General features: G+C 36.3%; 2 protein-coding genes across 2 annotated transcripts in view; one reads left to right on the top strand and one right to left on the bottom strand.

The window, feature by feature from the left end:
- Positions 1-20150, top strand: part of alg11 (ALG11 alpha-1,2-mannosyltransferase) — a 357044-nt gene that overhangs the window by 23938 nt on the left and 312956 nt on the right. The gene's annotated exons all lie outside the window — the stretch shown is intronic.
- The window catches only part of LOC114650206 (serine/threonine-protein kinase Nek5-like), a 78444-nt gene that overhangs the window by 6695 nt on the left and 51599 nt on the right, over positions 1-20150 (bottom strand). Inside the window, exons 17-22 of the mRNA XM_028799694.2 lie at positions 18102-18182; positions 12948-13007; positions 12490-12589; positions 7862-8002; positions 4462-4599; positions 127-229 (exon numbers count right to left, since the gene is read on the bottom strand). Coding sequence (XP_028655527.1) covers positions 127-229; positions 4462-4599; positions 7862-8002; positions 12490-12589; positions 12948-13007; positions 18102-18182 — 623 coding nt within the window. The remainder of the gene's footprint in view (positions 1-126; positions 230-4461; positions 4600-7861; positions 8003-12489; positions 12590-12947; positions 13008-18101; positions 18183-20150) is intronic.

Raw genomic sequence — 20150 nt, 5'->3', positions numbered from 1 at the left:
GAAAGGCTAAGCTGTTGTTTAGAAATTGTTCTAATTAAAGTCAGTTTATTCAAATGTGTATTTTTTTTTTAAGATAGCGTCCTAATCAACAATGATTTTATTTCTAAAATACTCAATAAAACATACGTGTCATCGTCATCTGATCTAGGTTCAAGGCGTTCTTCATCCACATCAATATCCGAGGCAGAATCTTTATCAATTGGCTCATCTCCAATTGTATGTATCACACCTATGTTAGAATTAAACAGACAATTCAGAAAAATGCAGAATATCAGAATGCAGTGGAAAAAAAATAAACCTAAGCCTGGAACTTCTAATGCCAGTCAGAGTTATTTTTCAGAAACTGAAGTTCTGTACAAGCAGGTTTCTATATGTGAAATCTAAATATAAATCACTAGACACAGTATATAAATGAAGACACCCCACTATGAATGTAATATTATTAAGTTTTTAAAAATCATGTTTTTGAAGACCTCAATTTAGGAATGGCAAGAATGGTTTCTCAGTGAAGGGATGGCTTATATATATTCCTCAATTTTGTAAAAATTGAATGAATTTCATCATGCTGATTATACTATAGGTAGTGACAAGAATGTGAAAATGCCAATATGAAGCCATTGGATATAGTACAGGGACATCATGTGTCAAAGGAACAGCTTATATAAGCCAAAGCATAATGTTCACAAATGTCTGCAATACTGGCAGATGAATATGACAATCAGATTTCAACAAAACCATTCATTAATGCGTTGTTGTTTAAGAAGGAAAAATTAATTTATTACTTCAGGATCCAGGTATGGAGTAATTTTCTGCAATGTGGATGATGATCATTGGTCAGAAGTGTTAAATAATTAGCGCTGATCTAGCTTTTTAAGGAAATGAATACTCTCAAATGTACCCCATTAATATTACGGAACTCTCTAAACTCTTAACCGATGAATTTTAACATTCAGATCTGAAAGCTGCTGCTGATGATGATTTCTAAACACTGACCATACTAAGGGTTCTAACCATATTAAAACTATCCACTGCTTTGTACTTCACTGTTTCTGCTTTTCACACTACTATACTGGCAAATGTGCTCTGCTGTATTTCATGAATGGTTATGCACTGTGCCTTATCCATGTTATCCTGCTGTGAAGAGCTTCAGTAGCTTCTGACCTTGAGCTTGTGCTTGATTCAGAAGTATTTACATTTTACCACATACTCCTTCATGGTGATCTTCATGCATTAATTACAAGTGGAAGGCTAAACAAACAAGCCATTGGGTACAGATCTCTCCGAGTTACATACAAGCATCAGATCTTTGTGACAAAGTATGTTAAGCTGTATTGTCACTCAAACTTTTGTCAATCATTGCCCAATAGTTACTACTCTTTCAAAGCTACCTAGTTGTCTTCTAGCCATAATAATTTTTGTTACATGACAGGCAAAGCATAATTAATTGCTTAATTCAGGAAACACATCTAGCTGTGTGAAGGCCTCTGGTTTTTTTATGTACCTTACATTAATCATTTACCTGGTACAGTAGTTTTAACCTTTTAAGCCACACCTACAGCTTTGTAGTTCAAACAAGAAAAACTCTAGACAGTTGTGTAAAAGTAAAGCATCTTAGTATACAAGTCTAAGGCCGGGTTTATACTTCACGTGACGCGACACGTGCTCCAGTGGATGCTATTATTACGTAAATGTTGTACTGTTTATAGTTGCATGTGTACTTTGCGCAAATTTGGTAGATTCCACCAGGTGGCAGTGTGAGATATCATCATAGTGAGATAAATGTTTGGCTTCGCTGTGTTGTGGATTGCCTGAAACATCCACTAAATTCCAAGGACACCTTGCCACAATATCTCTGAAAAGGATATTTAATGATTAAATCCATCAATCTAGGGATGTGCCCATTCCAGCAAGCATCGGGCACGAGATCGGGCAGAAGCAATCCCTGGATGGGGGCATCAGCAGCTCATGGCAAGATGAACACAAGCACACACATACACTGGAGTCATTTTAGTGTCACCAAATCCCCAAACCTTCATATCTTTGGAGTGAAACCGGAGCACACTGTGGAAACCACCGGGAAAACATGCAAACTTCAGGCAAGGAACACCAGAGACGTGACTCCCTGTGAGGCAGCAGTGCTACCGCTCTGCCACGCCCACATGTGTAATTATTAACAGTATTCATTATTTAAATGAAATTAATGATTTATCTGTAAAATGTAACATACATACTTTAATGCATTTCATTATGAAAGTGATATCAAGTATAGATCTAAGGATTCTAAATTTGCAGACAGCTGGAATATCATAAATTTAATGTGTTCTGTATGGTGATTGCTTCTTGCCGCTGATGTCAATGCAGGAGGAAGCCCCAGAAGCATGTAGTGATTAACAAATGGGTCGGTTTTAAGATGACGTTTACGATGGTCTACTTTAATGATAAAATAAACTGTGAGATTAAAGTGGACATTTCGAGATTAAAGCCAAAATTTCCACTTTAATCACAAAATAAACCTTTTCTCTGTGTCCTTATTTTTTTTTTGTCTGTGGCTCAGATATGCTGCAGTACTTTCTGATGTTGTTGTGAAGGTGTTAAAAAAATGACAGCACAGAAGATGGTATGTGAGACTTTTAAAATGTATCATGTCATTACGCTGGGAAATATGCGACACTTGAATATAAAAGCACCACAAATACATTGTTATGTCGGCATTTTGCTTCACCACATTGAACCATTCATCAAACATCGAAGCACGCACATCGATTCTGGAGGATGCTCAAAGCGGCTTTCTGTCACCTCTAGATAGTAAACAGAGACTCTGACGTCACGTTCATCACATTGCACTCCCCCCCCCATTTTTTGTTGGTACTGCAACTCGTGCAAACGTCGTGTTCATTTCTGAGGACGTGCTCATAAGATGCATGACGTACACGTTCTGAGAGTGAAGTATAAACCGCCCCTAACAGGCCATAAAGGTATCTTTTGTTTATGGTGTATCATTAGCTATGTTTTTTTCATGAAACATTATTCAATGTCTTGTGAAGGTTTTTGATCACATCCAAAAATTATATTTTGGATAGTGCCACCCAATGTAGTTATATAGAATGACATTTGGAAATTTTTTGTTCTCTCAACCAAAAAATAAATAGCAATAATCAGCAAAAATTAAGTAACTCTCTTAATACATTAAAGTAATCCTTAGCTAGAGAAGTCATCCATAGATACCAGCCACAAGTGCAGTTGCCAGATACATTCACGAAACTGGCATTTTATTTGCATTGTGTAGTTACTGAGAAAACATCCTTGTATAGTCAATTTAAGCATAGGATCCACTCCACAATTAAAATGGTTGGTTCTGTAGTGAGAATTCAAGCAAAATGACACCTTTTATTGGCTAACTAAAAAGATTACAATATGCAAGCTTTCGAGGCAACTTAGGCCCCTTCTTCAGGCAAGATGGATAAATGGATCAGAGGATGATGCATGTTCACAATATGGATTGCTTGGATTGCATAGTCAATCAATCAGTTTTCTATATTAGTGTTTTTCCAAATGATGTGTTCTGAAGAATTAAGTTTATCCAGTCAGCAAAAATTTGCTTTACTTAAAACACTTAACCCAACTGCATGTCTATAAATTGTACCTATGGGCACTAGGGACAGAATCCACAAAGGAAGCCCACACAATTATGGAAGAAAACATAATATCCCAGTCCAGAACTGACTTGGGGTTCAAACATAACAACCTTGTTTTCCATCTATGACAATACCGATCTATTAAAGTCTAATTGACTATTTATTAAAAATAACAACACTATTCATATATTCCTCTTTATTATTAATATTTACACATATTAAGAACTATATTTTTAAGTCTATGCAAATGTGTGTCTTTGTATATTTCTATGTTACTGAACATTAGAAACACTAGAAATGTCTTCTCTGTATTTACTGTATAAATCAATTTAAAGATACCGTGATAAAAGAAGATATTAATTTCTATCAAAAACATGAACATTTCTGTTTTTGTCACAACTTTTGACTGGTAGTGTATATGTTGTCAACTCATCCATAATTGAGTATATGATTTTCAGCCGGGGTTGGCACAGTGGTACAGTGGTTAACAATGCTGCCTCATAGGTTTGGTATCCTGGGTTCAGATACTGCAACCACTTGTTTTCTGTATGGAGTTTTAATGTTCTCTTTATGTCTGTGTGTGTTTCCCCTGGGTACTTAACATTTCATTCCATACCTCAATGGTATATTTGTTAGGCTAACTGAAGATTTTAAATTTGCTCCGTGTGAGTGCGGAATGGCACATGATTGGGCCCTATAATGGACTGCCACCCCTTCCAAGGTTGTTTCCTGTTTTGATCCTGATGCTGTCGGGACTGGCCCTTGGCGGGTTTGTGACTGTTAGTGGATGCCATGTATGATTTTCAACTGGTAATTTATTCTGTACCTGCTTCATTTTCAGTCATTGTGGAAATGACAGAGGTCAGTTCTGCCTCTGCTAGTATATTCAGGAGAGTGGAAGGAGGCTGTGCACCCCAATGTTTCCTATTTAGTGGTGATACAGGATACATTGCATCTTCATCTTCTGAAAAAATAACAAAAGCAAATACTTTTCTACAGCAACATGTACATCAGATACATCTGGCTTACATTTTTTAAATAAATACTTGTAATACTATAGGAAAATGCATGCATGAGACACATTACAGTAAGTACTCTTCATGTAAATTGTTTCAATGAAATCTATCCCCTCATGTATTTTCATAACATGCTTGTGACAATCACATTATCAATATGAATTGGCCCCTGATTTACTATCAATCCAACCCACCTTCTTTCTGTAACTGTGTGAGAGGTTCTAACTGCCTATATTGGAAGAGGGATGATCAGTCCACAGTGTGATGTTGACTGACCCAAGCTGATGAAACAAGACGTTCTAAGGGTGTACACAGGGAAACTAATGTGAATTCCATAATTAACCATATGTTTGTTAACAGTTTATCGTGTAGTTTTATTTTCTATTTGAAAAATAACTACATATATATGTTTTGTTGGTATTGTGACAATGTTTGGAAATACGTGAGTTTTAAGCTTTAGTTTTTACATTTATTTTTGAATGCTATGTTCACACATTTAGTTTTCATATTTATTTATGAAAATTTATGTTATGTCTACTCCTCACTATGGACTGTGACTTTGGCATTAAGGGCAATGGGACTTGACTGTAGAACATGATCCTCATAGCAGAAGTTGAAAAATACCTGCTAGATATACTAGCAATCTTAATACAAGTAAATTAACGAACCTAGCACCAATTAGTGAAATTTTTGCATGCAGACCAAACCAACGGCATTTATGACACCCATAACAGCTAACAATATACTAAGTAGGATCATCAATGGAGCTAGAATTCATTCTTATGAATTTTTCTAACTTAGTAGAGAATTTAGCATGGATTCTGCAGTAATAATGAGTTTTACCACCAATGGGCTGTATCTGAAAAGAGAGGGGCACATTCAGCTGGAACAGTAAATTACAAAGTGGCATTAGAAAGCAAGGTTGCCAGAAAATGAGAAATTAAAATATAATCAATCCTGAAGTCAGAATGATAATGTTCGTAAAAGAACAAGGAACATAGACACCTTGACCAAGGGATTTAGTAGCCTAAAAGAGTCAACCAAACTCAAATCAGTAATAAATATATACATAACAAATCCATTGAGTGTGGAATGTGAGACTAGAAACCTTGCTGAGCACAGGATTCCATTAGACATGCCAAAATAATCTCAAAATCCTCCAGCTTTAAGATTTACTTGTTTACATATAGAAGAAAAGGCAGCATACTGCAAGCTTTTTAACTGACAAACTCTATCAGCATGTATAAAAGCACTTGAAATTAATTAGAACCTGCATCCAGTCTTTTACCTTGCAGACCAAGACGTATAAGAATAAGACCTCCCAGTTTATTGGAATTTGCAGTTGCCAAGTGTAATGAAAAAATTCTTAGCGAAATATTTAGGTATGTCTTTGGAGACTTGATATTCAGTCATAGGCTCCTAATATTCTAAAATGCAAACAACGTATTGGTCAAAAAGGCAGAAAATCAGGACAAAAAATGAGATAGTAAGATGTAAACCAGAAAAATGTGTGCGTCAGGCATTTTCTGCCCACTGGAAACATACGCATTCAGCATATACCTATCAGGCTCCCAACCCAACAGCAGTGGCCGTATCACAAAAATCCTAGAAACAAGCAGTAACACGTAGCCTCCCTCTCACTCACAGGCTTGGTAGTGAACCCTGCCATTCCAAAAACCACAACTGACTATTGTCCACTAATAACATAAATTACAAGTTATAAGGCAATGACATCTCAAACTCCACAAAGTTCTCATACTGCTCAACTTTAACTTTTTCAATTTTCACGGGATAGTGCTGAGCTCAGCCTGAAAATTGTGTTGAATGTAATTAGGTATGACCCCCTCCTTGTGCAAAAGTTCGCTGATGACACTGCTATCGTGGGCTGCATCAGGAATGGGCTGGAGGATGAGTACAGGGACCTAATCAATGACTTTGTTAAATGGTGCGACTCAAACCACCTACAAATGAACACCAGCAAAACCAAGGAGCTGGTGGTGGATTTTAGGAGGCCCAGACCCCTCATGGACCCCGTGATCATCAAAGGTGACTGTGTGCAGATGGTGCAGACCTATAAATATCTGGGAGTGCAGCTGGATGATAAATTAGACTGGACTGCCACTACTGATGCTCTGTGCAAGAAAGGACAGAGCCGACTATACTTCCTTAGAAGGCTGGCGTCCTTCAACATCTGCAATAAGATGCTGCAGATGTTCTATCAGACAGTTGTGGCGAGCGCCCTCTTCTACGTGGTGGTGTGCTGGGGAGGCAGCATTAAGAGGAAAGACACCTCACGTCTGGACAAACTGGTGAGGAAGGCAGGCTCTATTGTTGGCATGGAGCTGGACAGTTTAACATCTGTGGCAGAGCGAAGGGCGCTCAGCAGGCTCCTATCAATTATGGAGAATCCACTGCATCCACTAAATAGTATCATCTCCAGACAGAAGAGCAGCTTCAGCGACAGACTGCTGTCACTGTCCTGCTCCACTGACAGATTGAGGAGATCATTCCTCCCCCAAACTATGCGACTCTTCAATTCCACCCGGGGGGGGGGGGGGGGGGGGGGGGGGGGTAAATGTTAACATTTAACATTATACAAAGTTATTGTCTTTTTTTCACCTGCATTATTATCATTCTTTAATTTAATATTATTTATTGTATCAGTATGCTGCTGCTGGAAAATGTGAATTTCCCATTGGGATTAATAAAGTATCTATCTATCTATCTATCTATCTATCTATCTATCTATCTATCTATCTATCTATCTATCTATTATTGAGAGACGTCTTTGCTGGACATAAGACTTCAGATTTGGGCCATCTCAAACTCAGATTACATTACTAAATCCCAATAAGTAAAGAGTAATTTGCAGTACATTTCCAAGGACATGTGAGTCTGATGATTTGAATGAGAAAGATGTGGTGTTTTAGGGGGCCAAGTGAGCATATGGGGCTACCTCAGCACATGTCCAGAAAAGGTTATGTTGAAACCCAGAAATGTGGAAAGCCATAGGTCTTTATTTGATGTGATTTTGGAAGCACTGTAGCATGTTAGCTAGAATTGCCCTTTTTCAAATAACAGCCATTAATGTCCCTTAATAAACACTTGTGGTACTTTATCATTATCTTTGAAAACTAATATATGAAAATTATCATAACACATGCATGAAAAGGTAACAGTGAATGAGGATTCTTTGCAATGCTGTCTTACCTAAGATATCTCCATGCATTGTAGGGCATATTGAGGAAACATCTGTTTCGGCTATGGCTCTTAGCAGGGTTTGGGGAGGACCCTGATTCCACTGCCGCCTCTGTTCAACTTCAGCCACATTGTGCTCTGGTTGGCTTAATTCTAGATCAAGGACAAGGATAGAAATGAGCATTAATTCTGAAAAGCACTTCCAGATAGATATGAATGTGTGTAATATTAATGAGTAAGTGTAAGATTAAAACATAAAGCAGGATAGATCAAAGTCTATAGAATAGCTCTTTAACAGTCATCATAAGTAAAATGTAAGGCAAATGTCCTTAAAGCTTATTTGAGTCAATTTAGACATATGATAAACTGGTTCTGGATGTAACTTCTTTTGGAAAGCAGGCTGTAGATGCCTAGTATAGAAATGATTTATAAATGCACAAGGAAACTTTTATTCTGCAGAGCAAAATGAGGCTGAATAGAACAAATGAACTTTGTAAAAGCATGAGCAGATAGAATGGTATTAACTTGCGCCACTGAATCAATTAGCAATCCTTTCTTTACTTTACACAGTACCTTTGATAGTATTAAGGGGAACTTTTAATAAGCAAATAAGAATACAAGGCAAAGGATCACACAATGACAGGACAAGTTAATTAAAACCAAAGAAACAAAATAGAGCAACACTGATACAGCCTACAAATATACTGGCATCAAATCAGAATAAAAATGTAAGCAGACACTTAGTAAGTGCTGATAGCAGAATAGACTCATATTTAAAGGAAAGAATTAAAGAGAAATTGATGAACTGAAATGCAAGAGAGAAAATGTAGATTTATTAATTCAGTTTCAACATCTACAGTGATGGAGTCTCATAGACTACCCACCTCCATCTGAACTGTTGACACCCTCAATGTGTTTAAGAGGCAATTGAAGAACCATCTGTTTTGTGAATATCTGTCTAACTGATTAAAGAAGAAAAAAAAAAACTATGTTCTGTGATCTTTTATATTGTTGGTTCATTTGTTGGTTAAGCTTAAATGCTTTATCGATTATAAACTATGATTGTAAATTATTAGTTATTACATCTTTTTGGCAATCAGCTGTTGTTACCTGTCCTATTACACTTGCTGAACAAACAGGCCCAAGCCTATTGTTACTTGATGCTTTTGGATAAAAACATCTCTAAAGCAAATAAATGTAAATATCAGTTGTTTATGCTTATTTTTACCCTTTTTTCATTTTCAGAGTGCAGAGAGAGGCATCCCTTTATCATAGAGAAGGGAAAATTATTCCAAGACTTGGTGAGCAGGTTGAAGGAGCACCCTCATGTGGCCACACAGTGTTCAACAACATATTTGACACAACATTTTAGCATGCCAAGAAAGAAAATTTCAAGGCATCTAAATGGTCTAATTCAGTCGTTCTCAACCTTTATTCCTCCAAGGTCTCTAGTGTACCACAGTCATATATGAGAGCCCCCACCTACACAGGCCATGCTATTTATCCTCTTATACTTAACAGGAGTCTTAACAAAAGGTGCTTGTTTTTTGAACTTACATGTATTTACTATCCGTGCATGATGTGGACACTGTAGAATCCAGCTAAACCTATGGATATTATCTATATATGAAATACAATTTAAAGGGAGTCTTTGCGAAAACTAAGACATTGCAAGCCATATGTAACATGTTTTGAATACCGATAAAGCAGATTGCTTTACAAAGGTCCTAGGGGCAGTTCTGGCTCTGGGGGCTTAAGTTTGACACCCTGGCTGTAGTTTGATTTTTAGTGATCTAAGAATTTTGCTGCTATTTTATAATTATAGTATATTCAGTCATCTTGCAGCTTACCTGGAAATTAAGGCACACTAGTGGGTATGGCCACCTGGTTGAGCACCAATATTGTTTATTTATTTTTTTAATGGAGTAAGCTTTAATGACAAGCGTTTTGAGGTATTGGAATTTTACATAATTTTTAATTGAGTAGCCGAGTTTTGAAAATCTCTCTAAATCAGATAGGAAGCCCCTATAATCAAGTTGAGAAGTGCAGAGGTAAGGATGTTTGGTCCAGGACAGCTGTGAAGCTGCATCATTTTGATCCTGTTTAAATCTGCAAATGCTCTGAGGCAAGTAGAAAAAAATAATCAATAATCTGTAAGTCTTGTGTTGTAGTGATTATTGCTTTAAACAGCTTTAGTGACACATAGCTATATATGAATATTACTCATAGGACATGACTTAACTTGTTTAAAAACATAAAAGTCAAAAACTATGTTAGGAGCAAAAGCATGACTATTAAAGTGCCCAAAATCAGACCATTGTCACTTGTAAACGAGAAACAAACACAGAATCCTGGACACTCCGGGAGATAAGTCGAAGTTTGGGTCTGAGGTTCTTTTACACGACAGTTTTAGCCAGAACGCCTTAGAATGTTGCAGTCAGAGACAGAAGATAAGCAAAGACAGCATTTAAATTACTGAAAAGAAACAGAAAGAAAAATGTGTCTTTGGCACATCTTAAAGTGGACTAACTTACAGGGTGCTTCATATTTCTGGAATTCTGATGTTGCCTTGAATCCATTAGAAAAAGAGACATTTTGTCATTTTTCTTTAAACCAAGCCATCTAGAAAAAGCTACAGATGGAAGAATTCACTGTGGGCAGTGAATATGCTTATTTTCTGCCATCGCTACTGTACACCTATGATGATGATAATCATGCTTGCTTGTAAGTACCATTAAAAAAACAATTTCTCAGTGAGTCATTATCATTAAAAATGCACACTTTAGAGATACAAAATTACTCAAAAAGAATTGCAGTAATTGACCAAGATGTATTGAAGGACAATTCAGAATTCAGTGGTTTGTGGCACATGTTTCTTTGTGCCGGAACCAAGCCCAGATAAATGGGGAGGGTTATGTCAGGAAGGGCATCCCGTGTAAAATGTTGCCAAATCAATATGCGGACAGATGATCTGCTGTGGCAACCCCTAATGGGAGCAGCCAAAAGAAGAAGAAGAAGATGAAGTCTTACATGAAATGAAAAATCAAGCAGACTGTATTTTGCAGCTTTTCAACAATTCAGTTTCATCAAAATATGACCACAAAGCACAGTTTTCAGCAGACATTCATTCCTTCTGTGCCCAAATGGTCAAGTCTCTTAGCGTATCTTTAATTAGTCATTTTTAGTTCTGTTCAGTTATTAGTGAAACATTTGTAATTGCATTACCACTGCTGAAGTCAGTGATTCTGTTTGCTTGGTTTGCAAGGCACTGGTATTTGTACATCTCAGTTCTGGGTTCAAAAATGACTAAAATGAAACAGCTTTCTCAAGAAACATGTCAGTCCATTTTTTTTAGGTGGGGCTACCAAGAAACTGAAAAATTCATACAAAAGTGTCTATTACTATCTTGCATGAAGAGGACAAACTTGACCTAACCAGGACAGAAAAAGAAGGGGAAGGCCCAAATGTACAGCTGCATATGATGATAGCTACATCAGAGTCAGAAGTCTGAGAAACAGACAACCTTACGGGTCCTCAGCTGACTTCTTCCTTAAATACACATCAAATACCAGTGTCTTCTGCAACAAGGAAAAACAATTCTGGGATGCTGGCCTTACAGAAAGAGTTTGAAAGACAACACCTTTGCCATAACTGGCAACTAAAAAGAAAATGGTAAAAATGGGCAAAAGAACACAGTCATTGAATTGAATGTGACTGGAAAAGTATCTTGAAGTCATTGTTTCTCTGATATCACATTCATAGAATAATTCAAATGCAGAATTATAAAGGTCATGCTTCAAGTTGGAAATCTCTTATCAAGGCAACAGGTAGGCCATATAGGAATTCACTAAAATTTACACTGATGAGCCAGTACATTTCTGCAAAAAAAAAAATTATTAAAAGATGACACAAAAATAAACCATTACAAAAGTTAAGGCAATGATAAAGTGGAAAGAATGGAAGCACAATTGAAATCATATGCATTTCAGATATAAAAATAAAGGAAGCATTAGGATTTTCACATATATGACCACCTCTGAACTAGTTCATGTCTATTTATTGATGACATAACACATGACTGTTGCAGAAAGATTACTTCAGAACATTTTTTCTGGTATTAATCCAGAAGATTTTGCTAACTTCAACATGTACCAAAAATGGCCCAAAAATATTGCCAATGTTAACAAGATTAACAATGTTAACAAGATTGATGGAAAAAACAACTAGAAAGTCTTAAATCTGGCCAAGTCACTCTCCTCATTTAATTTCAATCCAGTGTGCATTTCAATTTTTGGAAATGAACAAGGAATAAATGAAAATGCAAATGTTTGGCATAGACCCTCAAAAGAATAAACCAAGAATTTGTTGATACTTTCAGTTGCAACCTAAGGTATAAACTCCTTATATTTATTTTTAGGTAATTTGTTGCAATACTTATATTCAAATGTAATACATATGATGGAATAAAAAAGCCGTATTAGTCTAAAATCTAAAAGATATCTACACAGAAATAAGCATGAAATTCTGCACTTTCCATTTATTTGCTGTTTCAAACATTAAAAATAATACCTTTGACTTTTTTGTTCCAGTGCTAATGGAGGGAAATATAATGATAGTGATGTATGTAGTAAATCACCAACCTTTCTCTGGAGATGCACTGTCTTTACCAATATTCCAGTCAACTTTCTTCAGAAACTCCCCATCAAGGAAAGTCAGCGTTTGGTTCAAAATATCATTTTCCTAAAAGTACGTAAACATTGAACCTATTTACAAGATTCCAAAATATATTTATGAAATCTTAAAAACAAGATTAAGACAGTACTATATTTAACAAGTAATTCTTGTTTTTTCAAATCATTTGAATATCCTGTTAATACAAAGATCTACAAAACAAAATGAATATTAAACAATGAAGATATGTGTCTGCTATTTGTGAATATATTTGATACAAATGAAAATTTAAATCCACAAAAAATAAAAGTTCTTGCCTACAATTAGGAAATATCATGATGAAAAACTGAAAAAGCAGTGCTGTTAAATTTAGCAAAACGAAATATATAACAATATTTGTATAACAATTTTGAGTTTTCTTGTTTACCTCTTCAAGAGGGGTTTCTTCTATCTTCTCATCTAATTGTATCTCAAATTTCACTCCTTTCTGCAAAGAAAATACATTTGACTGTGAAAAATGCAAAGATTTTCATCAGACTGTAAAGAATTAAGTAAAGAATTAATTTAATTAAAAGGAACAATTCAAAATAACATGTGGGAGTAATATTGTGCTTCTCAGTATTTATTAAAAACTGCACAAGGAATATCTTCATTTTAGAATAAGCAAAATCACTCTGAAAGATTAAAAAGGTAACCTTAAGTTGGAAGAAAACTGACATAGATGAATGAATAAAGAAAAAAATAAAGAAAAAAATGAATATTAGAATATTTTTAATCAAAAAATGCCTACTCTGTGCTGAGTTTGAATCACACCATTTACATGATGCTTTATAATTCTTTGAAAATAATTACAACATTACATATTTGTGGTTATGGTATGAATTTCACACCTGGGGAGGTTACATTAAATTGGCTTGGTGACCCTGAAATGGATTAAGCAGGATTGATGTCATATTTATGAATATTCTAGTGTTACATGATAATTATAAAATACTGCATTTTGCTATATTTTATGCTTTAATAGAATAGTTGTATTTCTTATATATTATAAATCTGTAACATTTAATTAAACTAATGCTTTTATACATAAAGAAAATTAATTGCTGACTGACAGGAGAGACACAATACATGACCCCAAGTGTAAATTTCAGCTGCCATCTACAAAATGTAATAATTGCATTCCATTTACCGTAAGTGACAAGGCAACTTTGGTATCTCTATGACAGTACAGGTGACTAATGTATCTCATTTTACAATTAGCCTTGTTTGCCTATTTTCTACAGTATGGGCTGCACTTTGATCTTCAAAGTAAATAGTGGTTTCCAATTTCCCAGACAAAAGTTCAATTACTTTAGTTTCAGTATACTGTATATTAAGAATGATAAAGGTCATGATTTCTTTAATTAAGATTTTAACATTAGCGTGGTAGCGAGACATTAGGTGCCCCACTGAACTTTAGATTTAATGTATAAGATGGGGCCTAGTGTTTCTTGTAGGGTTAATGTTGGCAAATTTTTGTAAGGGGAGGAATACCAAACATGAGACAAAAATGCACTTGTATTGTGGCTCACATAAAAACACTGTTGGGGCTGCAAGTTGGCTAACAATCAACAGAGATGAGACCTGTTGTGTGGCTCAGCCTGAAATGGAATATTTTTTTACTTGCTGAAGAGTTCACAAACATTGTTTTTTTACTTTAAACTTGTTATGTTTATTATGTTTTTATACCACCATTTAGTACGTTGTTGGTATATGGCAGGCAGTGTGGCATGGTGGTTAAGGCTTGGACTTCAAACCCTGAGGCTTTGGTATCAAATCCCACCACTGACACTGTGTGACCCTGAGCAAGTCACTTCACCTACCTGTGCTTGTATAGGAAAAAACAAGAAGAAATGTAACCAATTGTATCTCAAACGTTGTAAGTCTCTTTGGATAAAAATGTTGGCCAAATAAATAAATATAGATCATGGTTGCTACCATTTTGTGTTCTTTTTTTTAAAGGCAAGTCACAGGTTGTTATGTCAATTGCCAGTCACGTCATCATTAATTCTAGTGAACGACTTTGTGGAATGGTGCAAATTGAACCCCCTGGTTCATATTGATGGTGAAAACGTTGAGGTAATGATAATAAAGGTTCATCTGAACGACTGGCTTGAGTGGATTATCAACAGAAGCTGTATATAAGAAGAGTCAGGGTTGCCCCTATTCACTGAGAAAAATGAGGTTGTTTGGTGTATGCTGGCCACTCGTAACATATTTTCTACCAGTCTATAGTGGCCAGTGCAACTTTCTATTCAGTTGTATTTTAGGGAAACAACATCTGTGTAGATGATGTCAACAGACTAAATAAACTAAATAAAAAGGCTAGTTCAACCTTAGGAGTCCAAATGGATTCACTGGATGAAGTGATCACTCAGGAAGCTGCTTACTATTCTGGCCATTGACTCTCACCTCCTGTGTGAGGTTTTGACTAAAGACAGGAGCACATTCAGTAACAGAGAGTGCTATATGAGGTTGTTTTTACTCTCATCCATAAGACACTATAAGTATTTGCCAATGGCGGCTGATGGTCTTTCAAACAGGGGATGCACATTTTAGTCCTACTTCATAAAGTTAGTCATTATTTCATCATGTTATTTATATGTAAATTCTGCTCTCCTTCCTTGTTGTAGAAAATGGTCTGTGACCCTGTCATATCAACTGGGAGGCTTTTCCAGAGACTTAATTAGTTTTCTCTCAATGGCCATTAAGAGCAAGGTTACTTAAACAGTTTTGGCTCATTGGGTTTCAGCTGTACTAGTTGTCTAGTTTTAAGCAGGAGAAGTTCATCTCTACACCTGCTGATATAGCTCCAATTGTTACCACTAAAGACAATAGCTTGTATAGCTGAGGCATTGTGCTATCCAACTCCGTGTCTTTAAAAAAAACACCAAGAAATCACACAAATTACCCCTGGATTGCTAGTTCCGCCCCACTCAACGACCTAGTTTGAAACAAACAAAATAACTTTAATAAACTGAAACAAGGCGCAAACTCAAGAACGCTATATTTATGTTTTTACTTACAGCATGATATGTCCAAATGAAAATAATAGGTTATATCACTAGCAAATAACAGACTATGAGTAGTAGCTTCATTTGGTAAAAATCTGCATGGGACTGAATTTGAAATGCTCTGATGCCAAAATACTATCAATTAAAAAGAGATCCAGCCACTTTGACATTTCCCTCAAGCATCATGCAGCAGCCCAGCATCCTGCCAGCCCACTGCCCCATTTACTCCCAGAGCTACTGAGCTTCCCTGGAAACGATGTTTTGAAGCATTTGTCCAATAAATGTTTAGCTTTGATGCACTGAAAACAAAGTAAATTCTGAAGTGCCATTGAAGTCCAGTGACTCTGTACTTCAGTGGGTTTTAATAGATCGTGCTGCCAAGGGAATGTATGAGAAAAAAATAAATTATGCTGATTTTGAATGAGCGGCACGGTGGCGCAGTGGTAGTGCTGCGGCCTCGCAGTAAGGAGTCCTGGGTTTGCTTCCCGGGTCCTCCCTGCGTGGAGTTTGCATGTTCTCCCCGTGTCTGTGTGGGTTTCCTCTGGGTGCTCTGGTTTCCTCCCACAGTCCAAAGACATGCAGGTTAGGTGCATTGGCAATCCTAAATTGTCCCTAGTGTGTGCTTGGTGTGTGGAGGTGTGTGTGTGTGCCCTGTGGTGGGCTGGCGTCCTGCCTAGGGTTTGTTCCTGCAACATTTTAGAGGAGGAGGAGCTTCCCTTGTATTGTTAGAGCAGTCACCTCTGTTACTCACCCCCTCACCCCTTGGCCGAGATAGTATTGCTCCCTGTGTGCTGAATGGTACTAAGCAGACATCTTACCAGACAATGAACATAATGTGCAATACACTGTGCCAATAACTAATATCCTGTACCGTGAAATTGTAACTGATATATATGTGATAAACTGATAAACACTTTACACTTATTAATTACCTACATTTTGTTAATTTACTTACATAATACATAATTCTTGTTATATGCATATTTGTACCTTGTAAACATACTTAAGACTATTATAATTCTTTTTATATGTACAGTATATTTGTCCCTTTTTTATCTGCTGCTATATCCCTCCTTCATGAGTATAAGTTGGAGCTGTGCTAATCTTGATATCCAAGTTTTTTCTGCTTTAGGTTTTACATATTGGGGTTTAGTATTTTCTTCCCTTGGTTTTGACATTGGTCACTTTTTATACAGTTATACATCACAGGCACCATTCTTACAGTCAGTAGAGGTTGGTGCAAAGTCAGTTAAGTAACAGGCATACTTGGAACAGATTCTATAAATTTCACTAATGCTGAAAGAGCCAGAGGTGGAGCTGGAAGTAGAAAGTTACAAGCTAGATACAGTCAGCCACACCTCTACACACAGATATGAGAGTACCTTGGGGCAAAGGTCAAAGCGTTTCTTTTAAGTCATGTAATCTTTTCTCAGAACAAATACTTTGTGAAATGTTGAGTAAAAACTGATGGGTTATTCCAAATGGCTAGAATAGCTACCCCATGAATTGTCAGAGCAGATGAGGTTGTTGTGCCTTTCTCATCGTTATTTCATTTGATATAATATCTGTTTCTAGTGTCACTTCCTTTACATATTCACACCAAGGTTACTAATGAGGCAGCACCTTTTTTCCAAGGTAGTTGTGCCAAAACTGCTACTGTATAATGGTGACTAAGTGTAAGGCCAGTCAAATCACTGCTCAGAAGAACGTTATCCAATGACATAGAATTTCATAGCTTTGGAAAATGTGCTGTAGAAGAAGAATGTTCTCCTCAGCACCATGTATTTTGTGTGTTTAGTAAATTAGAATTTTTATAATAACTATTTTGTAACTTGCCAGTGAGAGACGCTTTGGCTTATGAACTAACAAAAATATGTTATTCCAGGGTTCAGGAGAAATAGTGTCCACATGAATAAAATCTAAGCTGTTTCTTGTTTTCCCTTCCTCAGAGTGAATGTTTCAGGGACAAGGTCACAAGGCTGCAGAAAGTACATGTAGTTTATGCAAAGATGTCTCTCCTGTGCTTAGCTTTGAAAACACAGATAATGCTTAGCTCAACAGACCTATTGTTTAACTTTACTGTTTTGATAAGGATGTTCTTTCTGTCTTGTTAATCATGAAATGCTGAATTATAAAACCCCTCCTAATTTTTTCTCGGGGTTCAATTGAGCTTTGCGGCAATAAGTTATGCTCTTTTGAATCTCTACTTACTGTGACTCAGAATTAAATAAAAAACAGAATTGAGAAATATTATCTGCCTGGTTTCAGTGTGCCTTTTTCGTCCACAGTTTACAGCATAAATTCATGAAATGTTAGAGAATTTCAGTAAGTATAGTGAAACTGGTGTGCCTTATTCAGCCCGTAGAAACAATGCCAATCAATAGTAGTATGTATAGTACATTCAGTAAGTATGTGGACAAAGTGACAGCATTCCAGATAAATGGTAAACAAATTCAATTATATTTTCTGAGGTGAAGAAGATATGCTAATTCTGGGATGTGTAAAAAAGCAAGTTTAAGAATAATCACCTTTGCATTATATTTCTTCTCAAGTGCCTTCCTCTCCTTTAGGTTCTCATACATAATTTTATTAAGATCCTTGTCCATGTCCTACAAATGTAAAATGTGAGACAATAAATGAGCATCTATGGACTTTCTGCCTGTACATTACCTTTAGCTACTCTAGTCAGTTTCTTCTTAGTATAATGTTGTTACAACCCAATTTGGTTATGAAAGGTGAGAAAGCCAGAGTTATAAAAAGCTATCTGTTAAGTAAATGTAGAGGTGAGAACAAAAAGAGAAAACACAGAGAAAGCAAGATTAAGAAAGAATGAAGAAAGACATAATGTCCTGTCAAGCTCTGTCCTGTGAAGCAGTGTGCTGTGTAGAAGCATTTCCACAATGACAGTATTACTAAAGCAATTGTTTTATAAGCTAAGGCTGTATTTGTACCCTGAGAATAGCACTATGTAAAAGAAGAATTTGAAATTAATAGGCATTGCTGCAACAAAATTCAGCATGTTTCGATGCTTAGGTCAACTTTAGAAGTCAATCCTAACAAACATATACTGATTATGATATTATCCTGAAATAAGGTTTTATCAAATGATTCTTATTTCTTTAGGTTTATTATTTCCATATCCCCAATGATGTGCTGTTCTACATTTAGGCATATTTATGAAATTACTGCAGAAGACATGAAAAGTTCAAGTTCATGCTTCACCCAGCCTATTGATAGTACTGTTTTGAAATTAGGTGGCCCTGGTCTTGATTGACCTAAGCTGTTCACTAGTTACAATAAAACAATATATGTAAGTGTTTTAAAGGTTAATTCAGGTTATAAAAAGGCATTTCTTCACACACTTGCATTCATTGTAAAGAAACATTTTTCAACAATGCTCTAAGACACATGTATGTTCCTTACTCAATAACTAAAATGTTGCATTTCTCATTTTCAAGCTTAGAATTGAGCTATACCTTTTGTCCATTGTTTAGAAAAATCACAATCAATTAATAATATATTTTACAGTATTTGGTAATACAGTTTTCCTGGGAGGAGCTGGAGTCCATCCTAAAAGCACTGGATGCGAGGCAGGAATCAGTCCTGGATGGAAAACCCATTCATTTTAATGCAAACTCTTAAAAATATCTACATTGCATTATACTCGGATAATTTAAGTATGCCAATTAAATTAATGTACATGTATTTGTGATGTGGAGAAAAAAAAAGCAAAACATCTAGGCCCACAGCCATGCTTAAATATGTACCACTGTGTTGTCCATTGCTTTTTAGTATTGATAATAAATACCAATCTATTTTTGTACATAAACTTGTGAATCTCAGTCTCACGCCTAAAGATGTTAAGACTCTAGTGAATTACTCTGATATACATTTGGCATGATTATCTCCTTTGCTTCTTCATCCATCCATCCATTATCTAACCCACTATATCCCAACTACAGGGTCACGGGGGGTCTGTTGGAGCCAATCCCAGCCAACACAGGGTGCAAGGCAGGAAATAAACCCCGGGCAGGGCGCCAGCCCACCACAGGGCGCGAACACACACACCAAGCACACACTAGGGACAATTTAGAATCGCCAATGCACCTAACCTGCAGACACAGGGAGAACATGCAAACTCAATGCAGGGAGGACCCGGGAAGCCAACCCTGGTCCTAACTGTGAGGCAGCAGCACTACCCACTGCGCCACCGTGCCACCCTGCTTCTTCATATAAAAATAAAAATACCTTTAATTTTGTACTTTTTATCTATAAAATTTTGTCTGTATTGCTAGGGTGTTGTACCATGTTAGCCATTATGAATGTAGTGAGAAGTCAAGCAAAATGACACCTTTTATTGGCTAACTGAAAAGATTACAATATGCAAGTTTTTGAGGCAACTCAGGCCCCTTCTTCAGGCAAGGAAAATTTTTCTAAACCTTGTTATGAACAGTAGGTGGTGCTCATGAGTATTTCAAAGCCCAGAATTAATGCTAGGGATGGCAAAGTACTCAAAAATTGCATTCACATAACTTAAAATAAAATAATAACACAAGGAAGGGGAAGAATAGAACTTT

The sequence above is a fragment of the Erpetoichthys calabaricus genome, chromosome 4, assembly GCF_900747795.2.
Source record: "Erpetoichthys calabaricus chromosome 4, fErpCal1.3, whole genome shotgun sequence".
Taxonomy (NCBI): domain Eukaryota; kingdom Metazoa; phylum Chordata; class Cladistia; order Polypteriformes; family Polypteridae; genus Erpetoichthys; species Erpetoichthys calabaricus.
Note: the sequence above shows the minus strand (reverse complement) of the source record. Positions and strands in the feature narration are given on the sequence as shown.